The sequence below is a fragment of the Camellia sinensis genome, chromosome 13 (genome assembly GCF_055761805.1).
Source record: "Camellia sinensis isolate YWXY chromosome 13, ASM5576180v1, whole genome shotgun sequence".
In the NCBI taxonomy this organism is placed as follows: domain Eukaryota; kingdom Viridiplantae; phylum Streptophyta; class Magnoliopsida; order Ericales; family Theaceae; genus Camellia; species Camellia sinensis.
In genome coordinates this window covers 112,115,130-112,136,859 of record NC_138973.1, presented here as the reverse complement: position 1 = coordinate 112,136,859, position 21,730 = coordinate 112,115,130, and the positions used below count along the sequence as shown (strand labels likewise).

Here is a 21,730-nt window from a genome sequence, read left to right as displayed (position 1 = left end):
ACTATTTATATATATGCAAACCCCATCCACCTAAATCGCAATTACAATACAATTCACAATACAAGCGGTTGCAAATTCAATATTTACTAAACCGAAAACGTACAAGCAAGTCCAAACCGCAACTCAACCGCCTAAAACCCATTCGTGACCACCCTACCCAATACACTCATACACTCTCTCTCTTTCTCTCTTTCTCTCTCTCGGTAAACCCATGAGACCCCTGATCTTCATTCTCTCTTACCCACAAACCCAATCTTCGATTGCCTTCCACAAACCCTATTTCCCTTATTCAATCTCCCTCTCATAGAAACCCTAATGGCCATAGGGCAGAGCGGCGATGGAAAAGCGATGGCGATCGACGGTGACAAAGTTTAGCAGATCAATGGAGCAAAAGCCATGGCGACGATGATGACGGAGTTGATCGATTGTGGGTGGCGCTAAACGACGGAAAGTTTTTTATCTTTTTTTTTTTTTGTTTTTGAAATTGGTCTTCACCCTATTTCTATCTCTCAACTCATTCATCTTTGAATAATATATATATATATATAGATACGGTTCCCGAATTCGAAGGTGATTTTTGAAATTAATGAATGGAGCAATCACACTTGGAAACCCTAAACCACTCAGATTCTCTCTTTCCTTTCCCTCCTCATCGCAGAAGACACCTCAAGAGCGAAACTTTCCTCACACTTGTTCGAATTCTATCTCATTGCCATGCCGACTCTCATACTTCTCATTCCCATCCGCAGGGGCCTCCAAAACAAGGTATTCATTAGTGTTTTCCTTTTCGAATTCTCCGATTGGTTTCTCAGAAAATTATACAATAAGTTCAAGCATTAAACCCTGTGGTTCACTTTTGCACTTGTGTCAAAATTTAACTCTATTTCGGAACAAGGAGCCCTGATTTTGATTCTCTCAAAATTTCAATTCATTTCAGTGTATAAAAGGGGAAGGGGGGGGGGGGGGGTGGGGGAAGAGCTGACTGCATTACGATAACGTGAGCATCTCCAATCCTTCGCCTTTTCTTTCATCAAATTTAAATTTGATGAAAAAGTGATCAAAAATCATCTCCAATCCTTTCATCAAGTGTTCGTCAAATCAAGGGAGAGTCATTTTTCTCATCAAATTTAGAACTCATCAAATTAGATGAAAATTTAAAAAGATGAAGCATTGGAGATGATGATTATTATTATTATTATTTTTTTATTTTTTATCAAATTTGATGAAAAGTGAAATTTGGGATGAAAAGGTAATTTTTTAAAAGATTTGGCTGAAAATTTGATGAAATGATTGGAGTAGTTCATATCAAATCAAGTTTTCTACTCAAATTTGAAATCCAATTAGATGAAAAATTTGGTGAATGATTGGAGGTTTTAATTGAGTATCAATTATGCTAACTTTAGCTTAATTGTGTTATTCATTTTTGTGTTGTTATTCTTTTATAAGCAGACAGTGTTGAGAATGAATTGGGGCAAGCGACCCAAGGAGAAGTGTGTGGTGAACCAGTTGGTCCTATCAGTATGGAGTCTGAAATATTGTCAATTCAGAGGGGTGCTTTGAATTCAACACTTCTTGGTAGCGATGAATGTGTTAATGAGGACAGAATGGAAACAGATGAGTTTGACCATGTAAGTAGGGTAAATAAGGAACTCGTTCCAGAAAACAGTATTAAACTTGTAAATAATACATTGGACAAGAATCCAAGTGGTAATGTTGTCTCTTTGATAGATAACCAAGAAGGCCAAAGCAGTCCCCAAGAAATTTGTATGGAGGAATCAGGAAATGTAGACAAGGAAAACTATAGTTGTAAGGTCACTGAAGCTCTTGATTTGTCTTTAGATGTAGATATTTATGCTGAATCGTCAAGATTGGATGAGAATAATGAACAAGGAAGTTCATTTGTGGAGAGGAATGTGTTGGAAGAAGTGAACGAAATGCAGCTGATGGAATTGGAGAAATGGGTATCTGATTGTGGTGGGTTAAATTCTCTTCTTCGTGTAACTGATGATGAAGAGATTGAAGAAGGAGAAATCTCAGGGGACTTTGGGGTTTATGACCAATCAATGGATTTGTTGTTTGAAGATGCTGTATCATTAGAAAAGAAGAATGTGGATGAGGAGCAAAATTCTGAAGCCACTATTAATGATGAACAATTAACTTGTAAGAAACAGAAAGTGGCAAATCAGGAAGATACCACCAAATCTAATAAGAATTTTGTGGAGACAATTGATAATGTGGGTAAGGAAGTAGAATTAAAATTCAGAGAAAGTAGTATGCCAGAGATGGAGTGTAAGTCAGAAATTGCTGCTTTTGGGAAAAATGGTGAGGCTAAACTGGCACATGGGTTTGACTCTATAATAGAAACTGTAAGAAACGAGAAGCAAACTGCTAGAGCTATTGAGGAGTTCAACCATCCAGCAGTGCCTGGAAAAATCTCAAGGGAAAATGTTACCGAAAATCAATGCACTTTATCCACTGAAAAGGTATGATTTTGATTTGTGAATTTCCTTTAACTGCTTATGGTGCAAGATAATTTTTTTGACACATTTGTCTGCACGGGCGATTCAGTGTTGGTTACTTGAGTTGTCACTGTGATAATGTGCTGATGTGCGACCTTTACTCACCTTTATTCAAAGGATCCTCCCTCCACCCTTCCAACAAAAAGAAAAAACCACCAATTTATAGCTTTCCACCCTGATGTTTTAGTAATAATAATGGAATAAAGAAGAAGATTATGGTTCATTCCTTAATATGGTGCAATGGATCCGAGTAATTCTGGCGTCATCGTGATATTTTGTTATACAGAGTCTAAAACTTCCACATATTTTCAGTATTTTAGTGCTTCCTTTGGTAGAGTTGACCATAATTCTTACTTATAACCATAGTTGTTTGAATTGTATTTTGTGATAAACACCAAATTTTTTGGCATGGAGTTTCCGCTCTTGCATTTGGAAATAGATGTCATAAATTTGGTTGAAATATGCCTAGCAGCTTAAACCAGCGGCCTTTATGATGCAGTTGATTGGAAAACCAATGAAAGCCAGAATAGCTGATGCTTGTACCTCTACCTCTCTAACACATGCATATGTGTCACACAGTCACAAGCACAAGTGCGCATGTGGAAATGAACAATGTCAACCAAACTGCTAAAAAGCCTCAACCCCCCTTCTATCTTCCATAAGAGGAAAACAATTAGAAGGAAAAAAGAAGAAAAGAATAAAAGGAAAGCAACGAGTATCAATTTCCTACCATTGTTTTTTGAAAAGCCTCGGCACTCAACAGACCATAATCCCTTCTGACGAACTTTAAATGACATTTACATTGCTTTTAGAGTGAAATTAGGAAACAAAAGGGTAATCATTGTGATACTTTGCTAGCATAGTGAAAAATTCACCTTGTAGAGTACTAACAATCATCCTAGAATTCCTTTTCTTGTTTTCAGAAATCTATTTAATTTATTCATTTTTTTTCTTGGATGATGATACAATCAAAATCGATTAGTTATGCAATCAAATATTGACTGTTAAATTTTGGATGATGATACAAGTAGATAGTCAAGTCCCACCAAAATGATTTAAGATGTTATATTATGAGATTTTTATCTCAGGAGTAAGTTTTAAGAGTATTAAGTTTCTTTTTTAATTATGTTTTCTTATTTTATTCTCTGATTTTCATAAAGTTTGAAATTGGGTTGGTTTTTGAGTCTATAGCTATAAAGCAGTTTGTTTGACTTGGTGTCTTCAGGTTCTATTTGGTGGGGGTGCAACCTGTATACATTAGAAAACTATCTCATCTATATAACAAAAGCTATTCAAAGCCCTCTGCAAAATCCCAAAAGTTGGCTGAAGGATGGATTGACAATCCCCGAAAAGTTAAAAGAAAAAAATACAATAATCTATTTTTAAAACTCTAAATAGAGTTGTCCTTCCCATAAAAAAAATCTTCTATTCTGTTTGTCCCACACTGACCACATTAATGCAAAAGGAACCAATCACCATGCTTTCCTCCTCCCCACTCAAGCACCTCTCCAAGAGCGAAGAACTTCCCCACCCTCCCAGGAAACACCTATTCCACACCAAATATAAGGAGCAAGGGCTATAAATCCTACTCCACCTCCAAATGAATAAGAAGACGGCTAACTAACTCCCTATTGTGCTTATGATCACACATACATCTGCTGCAATGAGACTATAGTGAATATTTTGAAAAATAAAATACCTCGAATCTTTATATATGCATTTACTCACACAACCTAACAAGATTAGTACTAGTTCTTTGAGCGCCATAGATTGTTGAATTTGAGCTTATATTGCTTAGAATTATAGATCTTTAACCAAAAATAAGATTTATTTATTTATTTTTATTTGTTATGAGTTCTCAACCTTGATCTGAGTGTTATTTGAGTGCAACAATGGTTGTGGCTATGATTCTCTACCTAGGCTGTAGTAATTGTTTTCTGAATCATTATGCGACATCTGTTAGATATATAACCATCTTTTTTATGGTTACGTTTGGTCTATATATATTGGATCCGGTATAAAGTTAGTTATATCTATAACAGGATGCTGGTGTTCGCAAAAAGAAAAAGCGGGGTCCTTCGACCAAGGAAAACAAAGCAAAGAAAAAGGTATACATTTGTTTCTTTTTATACTTTTAATCTTTGGCTGAATTTTGTATCTTTGTCTAGGTTTTTTCTTTATGGCGCAAGGAAACACATTTGGAAAAAAAAAAAAAATTTGCTATGCCCATCAAAATATTAGACTCGTGCCCTTTAAAATATTGTTAATTTTCAATATTAACAATTGACACTAAAACTATTTAAATTGTTCCACCTTGCCCTAAGTCATTGATAGTGTTAGAATTGTTTGACAAAAAACTAAACTATACCCATCAAACTATAACATTTGTGTCACTTAAACTTTAGCCCTTGAACTATCAAATTTAATAGTTAACAGTTGACAACTTAAATAATTAAAATTGATTCATTTTTCCCTGAATCGATAATGACCTTGTAATTTTTTAAGTAAGATCACATGAATTGGCCACGGGTGATAGTGTAAGCACTGGAGGGGAAGGAGACCCCTTCTCCCACCAAATCCATACCAGTTTTGTGCACATGTAAATGAACTTCATCTTCTTTACCTTTATATGGTTTAATAGTAAACCAAATTTTATGACAAAACAAAGTGAGGATAGATAAGCATGACAAGATATAGAAGCTTGAAAGGAGAGAAAAATGTAAGTAGACGAAGTCATTTGGAGGTTTGAAACGATTCATCCACAAATACGCAAGCAATACACAAGCAATTGTAGCATTATTGTCTTTCCCTTGTAGTTGCTATAGATTTGGTTGGAGAAGGGCGCTCCTCTCTCCAATGCCCCTTAAATATCACCTGTGACCGATTCATATGGTCTTCTATAAAAAATTGTAACGTTCGTAATGATTGGGGGTAAAGTGAATCAATTTTAATAGTCTAAGGTATTAAAAAAAGCTATGTGGCATAGATACAAAAATGTGACACAACACAAACACTTCGACATGGTGATTTTCAAAAAATGCAAGACACGATATGCCTAGGACACGTTAAAAGTTTATATTTTTATAAATTTATTATATGTCAAATATATGGATATTCAAATGTAATGAAAGAAAAATGTACATAACACCAATTAAAAAGCCATATATTTCATAACTTAAATATCAAGATATCATTCATGTTACAATAACATTGCAAAGAATGTAAAAACAATTGTAGCACATTCAAATACGTGATGTATTCATCTTATAAATGTTTTGAAATATATTTAGAATGAACAAGTTGCATTCTAAAGAATGCAGAACATTGTTACTATGAAGAGATTAATCATATAGATTGTGCTCAAAGGGTTCAAGAAGTATTGCCAGAGTATTCAAGTAGTGTCTATGAAGTGTTCAATATTATGAATTTAAAATTTTAATTAAAACACTTTGAGCAAGCGTCAGATACACTTTTAGGAGTGTCTGCTGAGTGTTATGTCCAACATGCATGTCTCTTCCATAGAAGTGGATAGGGTGTTCATGGGTCAGATTGGCTCGAGTTCACCCTTGACCAGTCAACCGAGCCGACACCATCTGGTGAGGAAACCATTCACCTGCTGTCGACCGCCGTCCTATTCAAAATCGACCCCCTTAAACCATTCAGTTCAGCGGTGGTTAGCTCGGTCGAGTAGTTCAAATTACAACTTAAACCCTTTGTTTCTCCTAATGTGATTCAAAGTTCAAATTGAGGTATGTTCTTTGAATCTGTTAATTCATCCGAGAGAGAGAGAGAGAGAGAGAGAGAGAGGGTGAAGAACTTGTTGAAGCCCCTAGATCGAGGTATGTTTTTCGAATCTGTTCTTTGTTCTTCTTTTGTCGTTTCTTCTATTCGTCTCTCTCTCTCTCTCTTGCTGTGTGTTCGAGTCTCGCTTTTGCTTTCTGTGTCTATTTGACTCTTTCTCTTTCTCTGTGTCTATTCTCTCTCTTTCTCTCTCTCTCTCTCTCTCTCTCTCCCCCTTTGCGTGTTTGCCCCTCTCTCTGTTCTATCCATTTTTTGTTTTCTTTTGTTTTGTTTTCTTTTCTCTCTCTCTCTCTCGGATGAATGAACCTTTTTTTTACAGTACCTTTTTTTCTCCTCTTTTCATTTTTTCTATTTTTTTGGATATTCTTGTGTGCTAAACATTAACAGACATAGAATAAATTATTTTTATTTGTAGAAAAAAATTAATTTGTGAATGATATTTGATATTAAAGTAAATACATAAATAAAAATAATATATATTTTTAATTTTACATATAATAAATAAAAAAATTTATATATATTCAGCGTGTCCCTTATTTTTTGAAAATTTGCATGTCCGCGTGGACGTGTCGTGTCCCGGGTCCAGGTCCGGGTCCGGGTCCGGGTCCGTGCTTCATAGGTTCCGTGCTTCTTAGGTTAAAGGACTAAATTGACACATGATAGTTTGAGGTACAAAGTGAAATTTTTCTTCAAACAATGTAACACAATGACAATTATTGCAAAGTAAAACAATTTTTTACAGTTTAAGGCGTTAATTGTTAAAATTGATAGGTTAGGTGCAAAGTGACATAAGTCCCCAAAGTAAATTATTCCCTTACATTTAATAAATGCGGTACTTTATGATACTTTGAATATTTATTTTACACATCACACACCAAGTTCAGTGTTGATCAATACTATTATAGTTGCCATGCACAGTTTCAATCTATATTACATCTTTTTTTCTGGGCTTAACTAATTTATCTAATTTGCTTATTGCAGCAAAAGGAAAGAATCAAACGAGCAGAAAAGAATAGGCGTCTTGGTGTTAAAAGGTTAAAAATCCAACCAGTATTGAAACCAAAAACAGTGACATATTGCCGTCATTATATGAAGGGAAGATGCCAAGAGGTTGTAATAGTAATCTATGTTCTGTCTTTCTTGTCTTGTCTAATTTTAGGATGGAGGTTTCAATTGCTTAGAAGTCTCACTTATATGCATACTGATGACACTGCTTTTATTTTGTTCTTTTTGTTGCACAGGGTGACAAGTGCAAATTTTCACATGATACAATACCCTTGACAAAATCCAAGGTATGATCATGTAACGTTTTAACCAAGCACTCTCATGATTCAACAATTGCATTTGATTGTGATTATTATAAGACCAGCTGATTGTTGATAACTACTGGAGATGTATCATTAATAATTAGCGCTGTTTCATTCTGTTACCATTAATAGTCTGCTCTGTTTCATTCTGACTGATAGTCTGCTTATAGTGGTACACTAGTTCAATAATTGACTAGTGAGATACTCAAGTAGAATGAACACTTCTAACAAGGAGCTGTGTCTGTCAAATACTGACATTTTACGACACTGTTGGTGACGTGTCCCACAATTATGTGTTATAATTTAAAAATAAAAATTCTTAATTTTAGACCATTCGGTGATATACATTTTTAACAATTTGACATCACTTCTTTAACACTCTTCAACAAAGAACAATGTTAGAATTCTTAGGAATGCCACTCATGCATCTGGAAACATTTCTAAGAAGAATGCACCATATGCTTGATCAACATGAAGTCAAATATGCATTGGTAACTTCTAACATAGGGAAATAATATATACTTATAAAATACATAGGGAAATAATAAAGTAACAAAGAGTTAAAAAAAATGTAGTGAGAAAGCAAGTAATGAAAGTCATTACATAGATGATATTTTTGGAGCTTTTTTTCATGTTTTTCTATATTAAGTAGAATTATATAATTGATCAAATCAAATGTTTTTTTTATATAATGTGTAAAAGTTATATTATATATAATATGTTTCCATGTCTCTATCCGTGGCCCCCTTTTTTAAGGTTTGCCCGTGTCTATATTACATCGTGTATGTGTTTCTTGTTCGTGTGTATGCAACATAATTGGACATCAATTTTGAGCACAATGGAGAAAGTTTCTTGGTACAAAACCATCTTATAGGTTATTGACAAATGTATGAAGAAGAAAAAGAAGAAGAAGAAGAAGAAGAAGAAGGGAGAGAGAGAGAGAGAGAGAGAGAGAGAGAGAGAAGATTTTATTGATATGTGATTGTGTTTTACAATGAAGGAAAGGAGGCTATATATAAGCCAAAGTAAATCAAGGCTGATGTCATGGATGACATCATAATAGGGTTGATGTCACCATGACATAGACACCGACACAACACTTAACACTCTCCCGCAAGGTGGTGCAAATATATTTCTTATGCCCAACTTGCAACAAATTGGATGAAAAACCTTACTACTAAGACCTTTGGTAAACACATCGGCCAATTGATTTTCTGACTTCACAAAAGGCATACACATGAAACCGTTATTCAATTTCTCTTTAATAAAGTGCCGATCAATCTCAATATGCTTGGTTTTATCATGTTGAATAGGATTGTGAGCAATACTAATGGTGGCTTTGTTGTTACAGTACATAGTCATAGGATCACCACAAACAATTCCATGAGTTCACAAATACCATGCACCTTAGCTTAGTATTTTGCCTCTGCACTAGACCAGGATACCATTGTCTGCTTTTTATTATGTCAAGTGACTAAATTACTCCCTACAAAAGCGCAATAGCCAGATGTAGACCATCTGTCATTTACAGAACTTGTCCAATCTGCATCAGTAAATGCCTCCAACCTCAAGTGTCCATGATTATATAACAAAATTCCTTTTCTTAGGGCAGATTTAAGATACCTTAAAATGCGATACACAGCCTCCAAATGTGTTGCACGAGGATCATGCATAAATTGACTTACTATGCCAACTGCATAGGCAATAACCGGCCGAGTGTGGGATAGGTATATGAGCCGTCCAACAAGTCTTTGGTACCTTTCTTTCTCCACCGAGTTACCAACACCACTGCAAAGATGATGGTTAACCTCAATAGGTGAATCGGTTGGTTTATAGCCTAACATGCTTATTTCTTCAAGGAGATCTAGAATGTACTTCCTTTGAGAAATAAAGATGCCTTTGTTAGATTTGGCAACTTCAATCCAAAGAAAGTAACCTCAATGGGCCAAGATCTTTGATCTTAAACTCCTTGGTCAACATCTTCAGATGTGTCACATTCTCCTCATCATTCCTTGTCACAACTATATCATCCACATATACAATAAGCACAGTTACCTTATTTGAATTGTGTTTGACAAACATGGTATAATCTGCATTACTTTGCTTGTATTCAAACCTCAACATTGCTTTTAGAAATCTGTCAAACCAAGTCCGAAGAGACTGTTTCAAATCATATAAAGCTTTCTTCAACCTGCAAACTTTCCCAACTGTAGAGTGTGAGGAGAATCTTGGTGACATTGACACTGATCTTATGCTAAACATTAAAATGAGGTCTTATTTTGCTGTGTTTTTAAAAAATTGAGGCCTTCGGCAATAAGAATTTTTAAAAATGTTCCGGGTTGGCCTTAGGCGATAAGATTAGTGGCCTAATGGCTGAGCCACCTTTGAGGCTCACCCAAATCTCAAGGACTAATAATCTTTCTTGTTTTCTTAGAAGAGATCGATTTTTGTTTTTATGAACCGCATGCCCTTAAAGAGGTATGGGTCTCTCTGGAAACTACTACTTCCACCCATTGGATTCTTCCACTCTTTGATGGGCTGGCACTAATCAATTCTATTTCTAAGATTTGATTTCTGTTTGGGAATCGTCATTAGTCTCCATTTTGGCAAGTACTTTATGCTGCCTTCAATCTTGTATTGATATGCTTTTACATAGATGTTAATTCTCTATTTTTTTTAGGTTTTTGTCCTTTTATTCCAAATAATTACGACAAAGATAGCTGACTATGTAGACTGAACATTTTCAACCGGCAAGTGTTCTGATGGTTGATAATACCTAGGGACAGCAATAGATTTGGTTTAGAACAGTGTGCCCCGGTCCTTGCCTTGACCCTCACAGAAGTCCCCGACCCTTGCTTGTCCCAGACACTGCTAATTTCCCCAAGTGGAGATGAAAGAATATCCACGACTCACTATTACATGTCACCTACAGTTAATTTACTTCTCATTTCAAGTGTTTGATTTGGATTATGTGCAGTTTCGAATGATTTTAAATCAGTGGTAGTTCAGAAGTTAAACTTGTTCAATCATGTGTACTTCCCTCACCAACATAATTCATCCATATTTCTTACTACTTTTCAATATGCATAAATCATACTGCATGATGGCAAATTCATCCCTGAAACATACTTATCATTCTTATAGCAAATCAAGGGGTTATTTTTATTGCTTAGCATCTCTCTCTCTCTCACTCTCTCATGGTTTTTGGTGTTGCAGGCATGTTGTCATTTTGCTCGTCACTCATGCATGAAGGGCGATGACTGTCCATTTGATCATCAACTGTCCAAGTATCCCTGCAACAATTATTTGTCCAACGGATTTTGCAGCAGAGGCCCCGACTGTTTGTTTTCACACGAGGTGACTTTTTTTTCTTTTTGAGTTTTTGTTGGCTTTGTTTAGCTATGCTTTACTGAATGTGTGGCCATACTTATTGCCTTTCGGAATACTTATCCAGCTATATGTCTCTCAGATGCCACTCACGGAAGGTTCCCCAAGCACAACAAATGTTTCCAAACCCGAGTTGAAGTTTTCATCCCTCCTAAAGAGTACAAATTCTGAGAAGAAATTGAACTTGAATAATTCCTCTCATCAGAAGGTTGATTCTAGTAAGAACACTAAACAGGATGTGGTAGAGACTATACTCAAACGTGCTGTACAGACACAACCCAAGGGAATAAGCAAGCTTATGTTTGGGAAATCGGCACTGGACAATCCAAGTAAGCTTAATCAAGTTTCTCCGATAACAGGTGTTGGTGGTGTTAAAGTTGGTCTTCCGATGATCCGTGGCACACCAGATATGGCTCAAAACTCAAATGAGATTACAAAGATGACAGCTGCAGTGGAATCAAAGGGAATAAACTTCCTGTCATTTGGCAAAGCTCCTTTAAAGGATTGTGGTATTCCAAAATCAATTACCTTTGATGATTCTAACAAGGATAAGCAAGCTGCCTCATCTCCAAAGAAGGATGTTGGACTCAAAATTGGCAATCAGACGGCTCAAATCGCAAGAGACGTGATACCCATCTGGAGTGAGATGCCGAAGAGAACACCTACTATGCCACCCCAAGGAATAAACTTTCTTTCGTTTGGCAAAGCTGCATTAGATCATCCTAAGGACAATGATGTTGTGTCTGTTCAAGAGAAAGAAACTGCACCTAGACTTCAGATCCCCAGTTCAAAACCATGGAAGCAACTATCTTCACTTCCTTCAGATCAATCTGTGGATCAATTGACAGATGAGCATGGTAAAGACACACAGAGTTCAGCTCTGAAGGCACTCTTGTCAAATACGCCAAATGCAGCTCAAAAGGCACGTCTTTCAAACATGACGAACTCAGCACAGAAGGCACTCATGTCAACGTTAGCTTTTGCAGCTAAGTATGAGTCTAGAATTAAGATGGATCGTCCTCCTGATGGCAGCGCCAACTTCAATAAGGAAAGCAGTAGTTCACAAAGTACTTCGAGGGGGTCTACAATTTTGGATTTCTTGTATGGCAATGGTAGTAAAACCAAGCCAGGTTAATGTAGTATTGTACTGCCAATGATAGTGATCCCATGATAGTGATCCCTAGTCACTAGTCTTCACTTTTATTTATTTATTTATCTCTTTTTTCTTTTTCTTTTTTTTTTTTTAGCAGCAACCAGGCAAGTATTGTTTTTCCTGAATTTTAGTTATGGAAATCGTTGTATCTGATCCAGTTGCTAACAGTTTTCGATGCTTTTTTATACTTGGCAGCTGATATAATAGGTCAACGGATTCCTCCTATAATTTATTTTGGGATGTGAGTGGATTAAAAAGCTGTGTTTTTCGAAATCAAGGGTAAAATACCTCTCTCTCTCTCTCTCTCAGAAAATATTAATATATATATATATTTTCTAATCACTACAAATAAATTACATGTAAAAGTTTGGTTGACTCTTGGACCGCAGATTTTTAAAAGATTCAAGTTTATTCTTCTTGTTGCAAGTATGATGAGTATGATGAACTAGTAGAGTATTGCAGACTAAATAGTCCAAGACTTGGCTGTCTAAAGCACAGATCAGGATCATATAATGGATGCTGCTGGTTGAGGTATTGGCATGGTTTGGAGCTTGATTTTTTTTCTCCCTTTCATTTGCTTTTATGCATATCCTTTGTATGATATCAACAGGACTCTGTCAAATTCCTCCTCCTTGATTAAAAAACTGAAAAAAAAGAAGAATTAGATTTAAACATTTTGATTTGTTTTCTCAAAAAACCATTAGCTAAACCAACTGGGATTGGCTAGAACCCTTGAATTTTATTAAGAGATCGAAAGGCTTGCCACCTTTTTTCTGGCCACAGCCGGTGATTTGGACCAAAATTAAGACGCTGTCAAGCTTTAGACAATATCTGTGCAACAGGTTTTCAAAAAAATGTCTTCCAAATTAATACTACATTGTTCACAGTCATAACAGCCTTGTGTCTAATGGATGGTAAAAAGAAAAGTCTGTTACCCCGGTTTGTTTAGCAGGATTAATGAATTTCTTTTTTAATATTGTTTATATTATTTAAATAATGTATAAATATATTATTTATATTAAATAAAGATAAAAGAGTGGATTTTATTCATACTTGAACTCGACTTGTTTATTAAATAAGCTTAAAGGTTCAACTCAAGTTCGTTTATTTACTTGACTAGCGGAGCCAAGCTTACTACCAACTTAATGTGTATGCAGCCTTGTGTAGAAGTAGGGTTTGTGCTCAACTACTAGTGATGTCACATTTTTTACTTGCACCAGAACACAAACGCTGCACTGAAGAGAGAAAAAAAAAAAAAACCAACATACTCATTTACAATTCCATATTTTTATTATTAGTTTCATTCAATTTCCCTTTTATTCATTTATTTATACATTTTTGTGATGCAATAACTTTAGTTCAATCAGTCGGGGAGGGCATGAAGATCGAGCTCGGAACATAGATTGGAATTGCCCTTTATCATTGGGGTAATTGCGTTTTAGAGAAACTCCAGTTTTCTTGAAAGATTTAGTTTATCTTAAGTTGGTCATTTCAATTTGAAATGTTTGAGTTTGGTGGTTTATTTTGGAATCGATTTTGATTATCCAAGCTGTTCATTTTTTAGGATTCGTTGAATATAATATGCATACAAAAAATCAAGATAATCAAATATCGGTAGTCATATATTTGAATCAAATTTGTATTATAAAAAATAGATGGCTATTCTTGAAATTATATTTGTTGTTATTTTTTTTTTTAAACAAAACAAATATGATTCAAATATAGATATTGATATCTAATTATCTTGATTTTTTTATCTGCATATTTTACTCAACGAGTCTTAAAAAATAAACAATTTGAATTACTGAAATCGGTCTTCAAAAAGAGCTTACCAAGCCCAAACGGTCTCTTAAGCAGAGATGATAATTTGACAAAAGCCCAACTCATAAAGAAAAATGATATGGAATACTTTTTTGAAAAGTTATCTAAAACTACCCAAATTTTAAGAAATAATTGTAAGTACTTTTTAAAATTTTAAAATTATTTTTAGAGGAAAATAAAAAGCAATTTTAAAACGATGGTGATCTCAAATCTTTTTCATTTATATTATTTATAAAAAGAAAAAAACTTTTTCATTTGTCTTATTTTTTAAAATACAAAAAAAAATTTACATTTTTTTTTTTTTGGAAAAATGCCAGCAATTGTGCTAAACCATTGGGTTGCAATTCTGTTTGGTTTTAAGTTTTCAAATACAATTTTTGAGTATATCATTTCCCTTTCAAAAATTACATTTTTGTTTTAGGTATTTTTTTGTTTGGGCAAATTTCAGTTGGCCCCTTTGTGTTTTTGGAAATAACCATACAACTCCCTTATGATTTGTGGACTGAAATATATCATTAAACATTTTATCTAACTTAACAGCAAGTGTGAAACACATGCCACACATAAGGGGATTATATGCTAATTTTCAAATTTAAGGATGGTAAATCGCTCATGGATTAAAATACAAGGGGATTAAAGTACATTTTGCCTCCTAAACAAATGATGAAAATATTTGTTGTTCACACGCTTACGTTACTTATATATAGGAGTATTTCAGTCTTTTTTATTAAATCATTAACATGTCTAATTGTGTGTTTTAGTCCACAAACTATAAAGGGGTTATGTGGTTATTTTCAAATGAGAGGGAGAGGTAATCTGCATATAAGCCAAACCATAAGGAAGTAAAGAAAATTTTGTCATTTTTGCTTTTAGACAATTCTTTTTTTTTAATATTTTATGCAATTTAATTACTTTTTAAATTCACTTAATCAAGATATACTTATAAAATATAATATTTTTGATTTATTTTTTAAAAAAAATTACTAAATACCACCAAAAAAAAAACTTTTTGTATTTATTATATCTTTTCTCAGATATTTTACTTTTTTGACTTCATTCAGCTTAGGTGTGTTTAAAAAAAGGATTATGATTTGACATGGGTAACAAATCAAATTTTAACTTTTTAATTGTTTAATTTTAATTATGAGCTTTTAAAATGGTATGAATTTCTAATTGGGAAATTTATCAATAAATCCCATTTCACAAACTATTAAACCAATTAGTCCCAACTTTATTCTTTTGTTCGGATAAGTCCTATCAGTGGGGAAGTTTATTTCTTGTTAATCCTATTTTTCATATTTAGTGTAACTGTGTGGACAATTTTACCCATTATTGTTTTGTTTCCCTATACTGTTGGTGCACCCTCACTTCACCATCACTTCACCATCTCAACACTGAACATCATCGCCAAACTCTCTCTCCCTCTCCTCCTTTTCCTCTTCATCTTCTTAGGAGTCCCTCTCCTCTGTCCACCGCATCTCCTCTAACGACGGCACTCCTCAGTTCACTGCCTCCTCCTCACCTACTTCAAGATCCACCACCAGAACCATTGCCCCTTTCTCTCTCAGATCGTGAAACCCTAGGCGGCGATCCATCCATCGCACTATTAGGTCCTACTCCGTAACCGCCTCTGTTACTCCTCCTCCCTTGCCGTTGTCGGAGACGAGGATTGGCGATGGAGGAGATGAATCGAGATCGGAACACGAGGTTGTGATCGATTTACGCGCGGATTTGAAGGGAATTTTGAGATTGAATGCTTGTGTGTAGGGTTTTGAATAAGATTGCTTCGTAATGGTGGAGTTTGAAGCGTGTAATCGAGTGTATATAGGTCTGTGTGTATGTATATATATATATCTATTGTGTGTGTGTGTCTGCCCCTCGTAATGCTTGTGTGTATCTGTGTGTGTGTGTGTGTATCTCTGTGTGTGTGTGTATGTATCTGTGTGTGTGTGTATCTGTGTGTGTGTGTGTATCTCTGTGTGTGTGTGTATGTATCTGTGTGTGTATCTCTGTGTGTGTGTGTATGTATCTGTGTGTGTGTGTATCTGTGTATTTGTGAGCAAAGGTTAGATGAGGGTAATTACGTCCCTCACAATTAAATGGGACTAAACAGTTTACTAGAATAAAAATGGGACCAATTGGTTCATAAGTTTACATTTTGGGATTTATTGGTAAATCTCCCTTTCTAATTATTCGTTTCTATTCATTATTTTTATTATTATTATTATTTTTTTTTATTTTTAGAAAGTTATAATGCAATTATATTAAAATAAAAGTAAACAACACATTGAACAGGAAAAAGAAAAACAACAAAGTTCTAAAGGGTCAAACAAAAAACTTTACAACACGAATGCCAAATTGTAAAGTTGTTAAAAAATCAGTTATGATTTTGGGAAGCCCACCAGTCTTCTCACAGATGGGGCTTGAAGAAACAAAATTTGCATTAAAATAAAGTCTAAACTCACCATTGTCATCATCATCGCCGCTGCCTAATTTTGCAACTACCACCGTTGAACTTCGGTCACCGTCAAAAGCCAAAGTTGGAGAAGAACACTTACAACAGTAAGGGAGAATGGTTAAGAAAAGGGAGGACCACTGTGAATGTCGAAAATTTAAAAATCTATGTTGAAAATTGAGGGAGAAGCTCTCAAACCCTTATTTCTAGACATAAAAAGACCAGATTTACAGTTTGAAAGTATTTTTGAAATTCGTCGAAAACACGTCGAAGGGGCGCAAAAAATTGTCTAGAGAGAGGCTCTTTAGCTGCTCCCGTTTGGGTTTTTGTAATGTGTGTATCCGTTAGTTATAGCTAACGGAGAATGGACAATTTAGACAATTTAATAAATTTTTCCTCTTATTACTGTTGACAATCAACTTCTACTTTTACCGTTATCCATTACTGCCCCTCATCTTTAAAAATCCATTGCCATCGCCATCCCTTCACCCCTTTTCCCAGTCGACCTTTATTTCTTCCCTTTCTTAACTCATTGCCACCCCTATCTTTTCCTTAGTTCATAGCTATTGCCGTCATATAGTATTACTGACAAAAAGTGATTAACTTGTCTAAGTTGCCCTTACTAGGTTCAGATATAAAAATAGATGGTTAAAATTGATATCATTTTAAAAGTTGGAAGTGTAAATTGAAATTATTAAAAAATTAGAGTTTAATTTGTTCTTGGAGTCAAATTCTAGATTTTTTTCTCTCCAAAAAATTTGTACTTAAAAATTAGTTTTAATAACTCAAATCAAATACAATTATGGGGTGATCAAGAATAAAATTTTACCCTCTTTATCTGTCTCAGAGAAAATTTCAAAATCCAAACAGAGCAGAGTCCTTAAACTCAGGAATGGATATTGATTAATCAATATATAATTGTGCATGTGTGTGTGTGGAGGGGGGGGGGGGGGGGTTGGGGGATTGTATTAGGGAGATTTGTTGATGACGGTCACTTTACTGGCAGTTTGTGAGGAGGACATCACTTTCACTTTTCCAGGGTAGTAGCTACCAAAAAACTTTGAAGCGGTTTGCCTCTTTCTTGTCTTTTTCTCCATGGCTTTATTCTGCACTCAATTTAGAGTAATGATACATAACTTTAATTTAAGAGCTCTAAATAGAGCTTTAATGAGGTAGAAGAGAGAGAGGGTAGAGAGAGATAGATAGAGGAGTGTAGGCCCTTCCTTCACATGGTTACTTTCCACATCATTAAAGTTACATTAGAGCTCTCAAACATTATTGCAATTTAAAACCCCCCTAATTTAAAAGCATTTTTTTTTTTTTTTTTTTTGTTTTTATTTTGTTTTGCAAGTCCATGGCTATAAGGGTCTACTCTTACTTTGATGGTAAGGATATGAGTAATGAAATATATTAATATGAAGTATAGCTCTTGTTTTTAAGGATGTATAAATTCTATTATACGCACTCTAATTATAACTTATTATTATATGAGTTATAACTCGGTTTTAATTCATTGTGATATTGATTATACCTTATGTGTTGTTTGGTTATTATTCATTATTACTTTTTAGTTTTGACGAATGATTTAATTATGATATTTGTAATAATCAATACCATAAATGTCATAACTTACACATGATATACACTCCAAAAATGACGGGTAAAGCATGACCCCACACACACATATATATATAGTTACCCTTGGTATATATATATTTTTTATCTTTACATTATTTATCTTTTTTCACACTACTATCAATCGCCGCATGCCGTTTGCCTCCAGTGGCTAGTTGGAAAAGTTATTCTCTTCAGAAAATTTCTTAAAAAGTCATGGCAGTCATCATCGGTGAAGTGGCAGTGGATAGATAAATGGACATCTAGATAGTAGGGGTGGCAATTTAAAACCGGCCTGATGGGGACTCGACCCCCTGACCTCGAATTGAGCAGGTTTTTCTCAAAAAATACTCCCGACGGGACGGGGATGGTATTAAAAAATCAATCCCCGATCAGTTTCGAGCCGGGGACGGGAATAAGTGTCCCAGCCCCGTCCCTGGCCCGATTTATCTCCGATGTGAAATTATTATTTTACCCCTACATTTATATATAAACCAAACCCTCATCCTCTCACTTTCACTTCTCTCTCTCTGTCTCAGAGCCACGCTCACTGACTTCTTTCTCTCTCTCTCTCTCTCTCACTCACGGATCTTTCATCTCTCTCTCCCTCACTCATTGACTTCTATCTCTCTCTCAGATCCACCACCACCGCTGTCCAGCTCGCACCACCACCACCACCGCGTCTCTCATCCAGATCCACCGCCACCGCCGTCCAGCTCGCACTGCCGCTTCACCTCCGTCGTCGACTCTGCACCTCCATCAACCTCGTCACTTTCGCACCTCTCCTCCACCTCTGTCTACCTCGCACCGTCGCTCCACCTCCTCCGTCGTCCATCGCGCCGATCTTCTCCGTCGTTGGTCGCAGTTCCATCGCATCCCTGTCTCTCTCTCTCTCTTTCTCAGATCTGTTGATGATTTTGTTATTGTCGATAGACAAGGGAGAGTAATATTATCTTTCATATTATAGTTGTCTTTATGGACAAAAAGAAATAAATGTTGGACAAATTGTCTAAAAAATTTTAAATTTGAATTTATTAATTTAAAGTTCCAATGAGATTTCAAATTCAAATTCAAAAAAAAAAAAAAAAAAGAGAGAGAGAAGAAGAAGAAGAAGAAGAAGAAGAAGAAGCGAAAAAATGAGCTTATGGTAAATCAGAGTATTTGGTCTAGTAGTTGTATAACACCCTTTATTGTGTGAAGTCTTAAATTTAAATTCAACTCTTATAGAGAGGAGAAGTTTGTGGTGATATTTATTTCTCTCATTTTATGGGGATTATATGTAAGTAGTAGCAGAGTGATTGTTGGGGCTTAGTAGGCTTGGTTGTTAGGTTAGTTTTATTAACTTTCTAGCTAATGTGAAGTAGTAGTCCATTCATCATTGATAATGTAATATTTTTATACTTGTAATTAGTTTCTTATCGATTGACCTAAAAAATTAAAATGATAAAAATTGAAATGAAGTTATTTATGGGACAAAGTGTATTTAGATGGAGAGTTTATTTATGGGACAAAGTGTATTTAAAGGGATAAAAAAATCTAAATGTTTATTTAGATGGAGAGTCTTAAAAAATAATGAAAATCAAAGTTTCCTATACAATTCAAATTAGCTTATTAGTTAGGTTAATAATTTTTTGTAAAATATATAGAAAAATTTGTTTTTGTCCCACAAATCTTGATAAGGTTTAATTTTATTATTATTATTATTATTATTATTATTATTATTATTAATTTTTTTTTTTTGTGTCCATATTTCTCTAACAACTGTGTGTGTGGAGTGATTATATGTTTTTCTTATCATTTGCTTACAAAAATTTCATCTATTCAAATGCATGCAAGAAAATAAATTTTTATTATTTTTTTCTTTCTTTTATTTCACTTTCTGCTATTTTTATCTTTTATTATCCATTTCTTTATAAACAAATGTGGCCTAAGGTTTTAAATAATGATTTTGGAAGATGAATTGGTATTTGTTGTGCTTTGGTGATATTACTGAGTCATAGGTAACAATAATAAAGTGATGCGGTTGTGAGAAAGAGCATTATAGCAATTGAATCCGTTATATATATCAGTTATGAATTCATTATATCGACTGTGAATTGAATGGACCGTGTATTGGGTATGACCCGATAAGTATTGAGAATCAATTGATACGTACATTTACAATGATGGACTACAATATTTCAATATAAAAAAAGAACTTGACAAATGGTATATATTGGTCAATTATTAAAAAGAAAAATAAACATTTCAATATATAATATTTAAATTTTTGATAAACAAGTGGGGTGCAATCTATTTATAAATCTTTGTCCCATTTTTTACCAATTTTATATGGGAAGTGTTTCGGTGTGCAAGATGCATATTATATTTGCTTGTATAAGTACTCACAAATATATATAAGTAACCTCACAAATATACGTAAGTTGTGATTTCTCAAAATATTATAAGCTAAATTACATATGTTTGTGAAAACTTACGTGATTTTGTAAACTAACTTATGTATATTTGTGAGAATTTACGTAATTACGTATGGTATGCATTTGAACACTCTAAAATTACCCATTTTATATGTATTCTAATTAAAATCGTCATTGATATTACGATGGTATGATTTATTTTGAATAGGGTTTATTACACTTTATACTTCTAAACTATTGAGAAATTATCTGCTTAGTCCATAAACTATCGATTGAGTCTACTAAGTCTCTAAAATATGTAAATTAAAGTCTATTTAGTCCCTAAGCTATCGATTGAATCTATTAAGTACACCAGAAATAAACGGATTTAGGCATACTTTTTACGCTTAAACCGAATCCATAGATTATGTGGGTAAATCACGTGCCTTCATTGATGTTTTCGAATAATTCCCAACAATAGAAAACCATAGTATCTTCTGGAAAAAGAGCGAGAACAAACTAGAAATGAATGGAAATGAAGAGAATCCTCCAGAAATACACTAATTGCCCAAAAATTGGCCTTGGCCGTATGATTTCGAACTAGCCTTATAACTTTCTTGCACGCTCGTGACATTTTGCCACGACCGTACAATAAAGATGTGGCTGGATGACATTTTGCCACGACCGTACAATAAAGATGTGGCTGGATGAAATTTGGTCGGTCGGACAACTTTGGCGGCAAACATAGCAGTCTTTAGAAGATGGTCCCCTACGCAAGTGGGAAGGTACTCTTCCGCAATTATCGGGGGAATTGCGGAGCAAGGTACCTCCCAAGCTATAAAACCCTCGCTCTTTCAAAGTTTTAAGGCGTTGAAGAGTTAGAGAGAAGTAAAAAGAGATATAGAAACTCTCTCTTGTTCATAACTCTCTCTTTCTCTTTCTCTATATTTACATATACATACAAACTCCATTGAAGCTTGGGAGATGAAGTTTCTTGCTGGGATTTGAAGGTTGAATTCAGAGCTTAGAGGGTGATTGGAAGAAGAGGATTGTCAATTCAAAGAGCTCTTCCTCCTTTGAGATAATCTCTTGAAACTTTCTCATCACTTTTTCTTTTACTTTCTTTTCTTATCTCTCTTGCCAAACACTTTTTAATTCTGTATATTTGATTGAATATGATGTAATTGGGCATGTGGATAGTGGCGGGGATTTGCCACATCTCCATAGTATTGCTTAAATTATGAGAATTGTAGCTTTCTAGTGTTTTCTCACCTCCC

At 34.6% G+C, this 21,730-nt stretch overlaps 1 protein-coding gene across 2 annotated transcripts; it reads left to right on the top strand.

Moving 5' to 3' along the window:
* The first annotated feature begins 37 nt into the window (after window positions 1-37).
* On the top strand, window positions 38-12,440 carry LOC114264131 (uncharacterized). Of its 2 annotated transcripts, XM_082903198.1 has the most exons (8): window positions 40-765; window positions 1,450-1,628; window positions 1,729-2,483; window positions 4,562-4,627; window positions 7,302-7,430; window positions 7,562-7,612; window positions 10,844-10,984; window positions 11,097-12,440. In XM_082903198.1, exons 3-8 carry the CDS (start codon window positions 1,767-1,769, stop codon window positions 12,147-12,149), a joined length of 2,157 nt encoding a protein of 718 aa, XP_082759324.1. In that variant the 5' UTR covers window positions 40-765; window positions 1,450-1,628; window positions 1,729-1,766; the 3' UTR covers window positions 12,150-12,440. The 2 variants fall into 2 exon arrangements, with proteins under 2 accessions (XP_082759323.1, XP_082759324.1); XM_082903197.1 differs by having other exon boundaries at window positions 38-765; window positions 1,450-2,483.
* The last annotated feature ends 9,290 nt before the right edge of the window (window positions 12,441-21,730 follow it).

Excerpts from the sequence above, each read along its gene's own strand:
- LOC114264131 (XM_082903197.1), top strand. The coding sequence starts at position 591 with ATGGAGCAATCACACTTGGAAACCCTAAACCACTCAGATTCTCTCTTT. Across the intron at positions 4,628-7,301 it reads AAAACAAAGCAAAGAAAAAG|CAAAAGGAAAGAATCAAACG; the intron begins GTATACATTTGT and ends TGCTTATTGCAG. Across the intron at positions 10,985-11,096 it reads ACTGTTTGTTTTCACACGAG|ATGCCACTCACGGAAGGTTC; the intron begins GTGACTTTTTTT and ends TATGTCTCTCAG.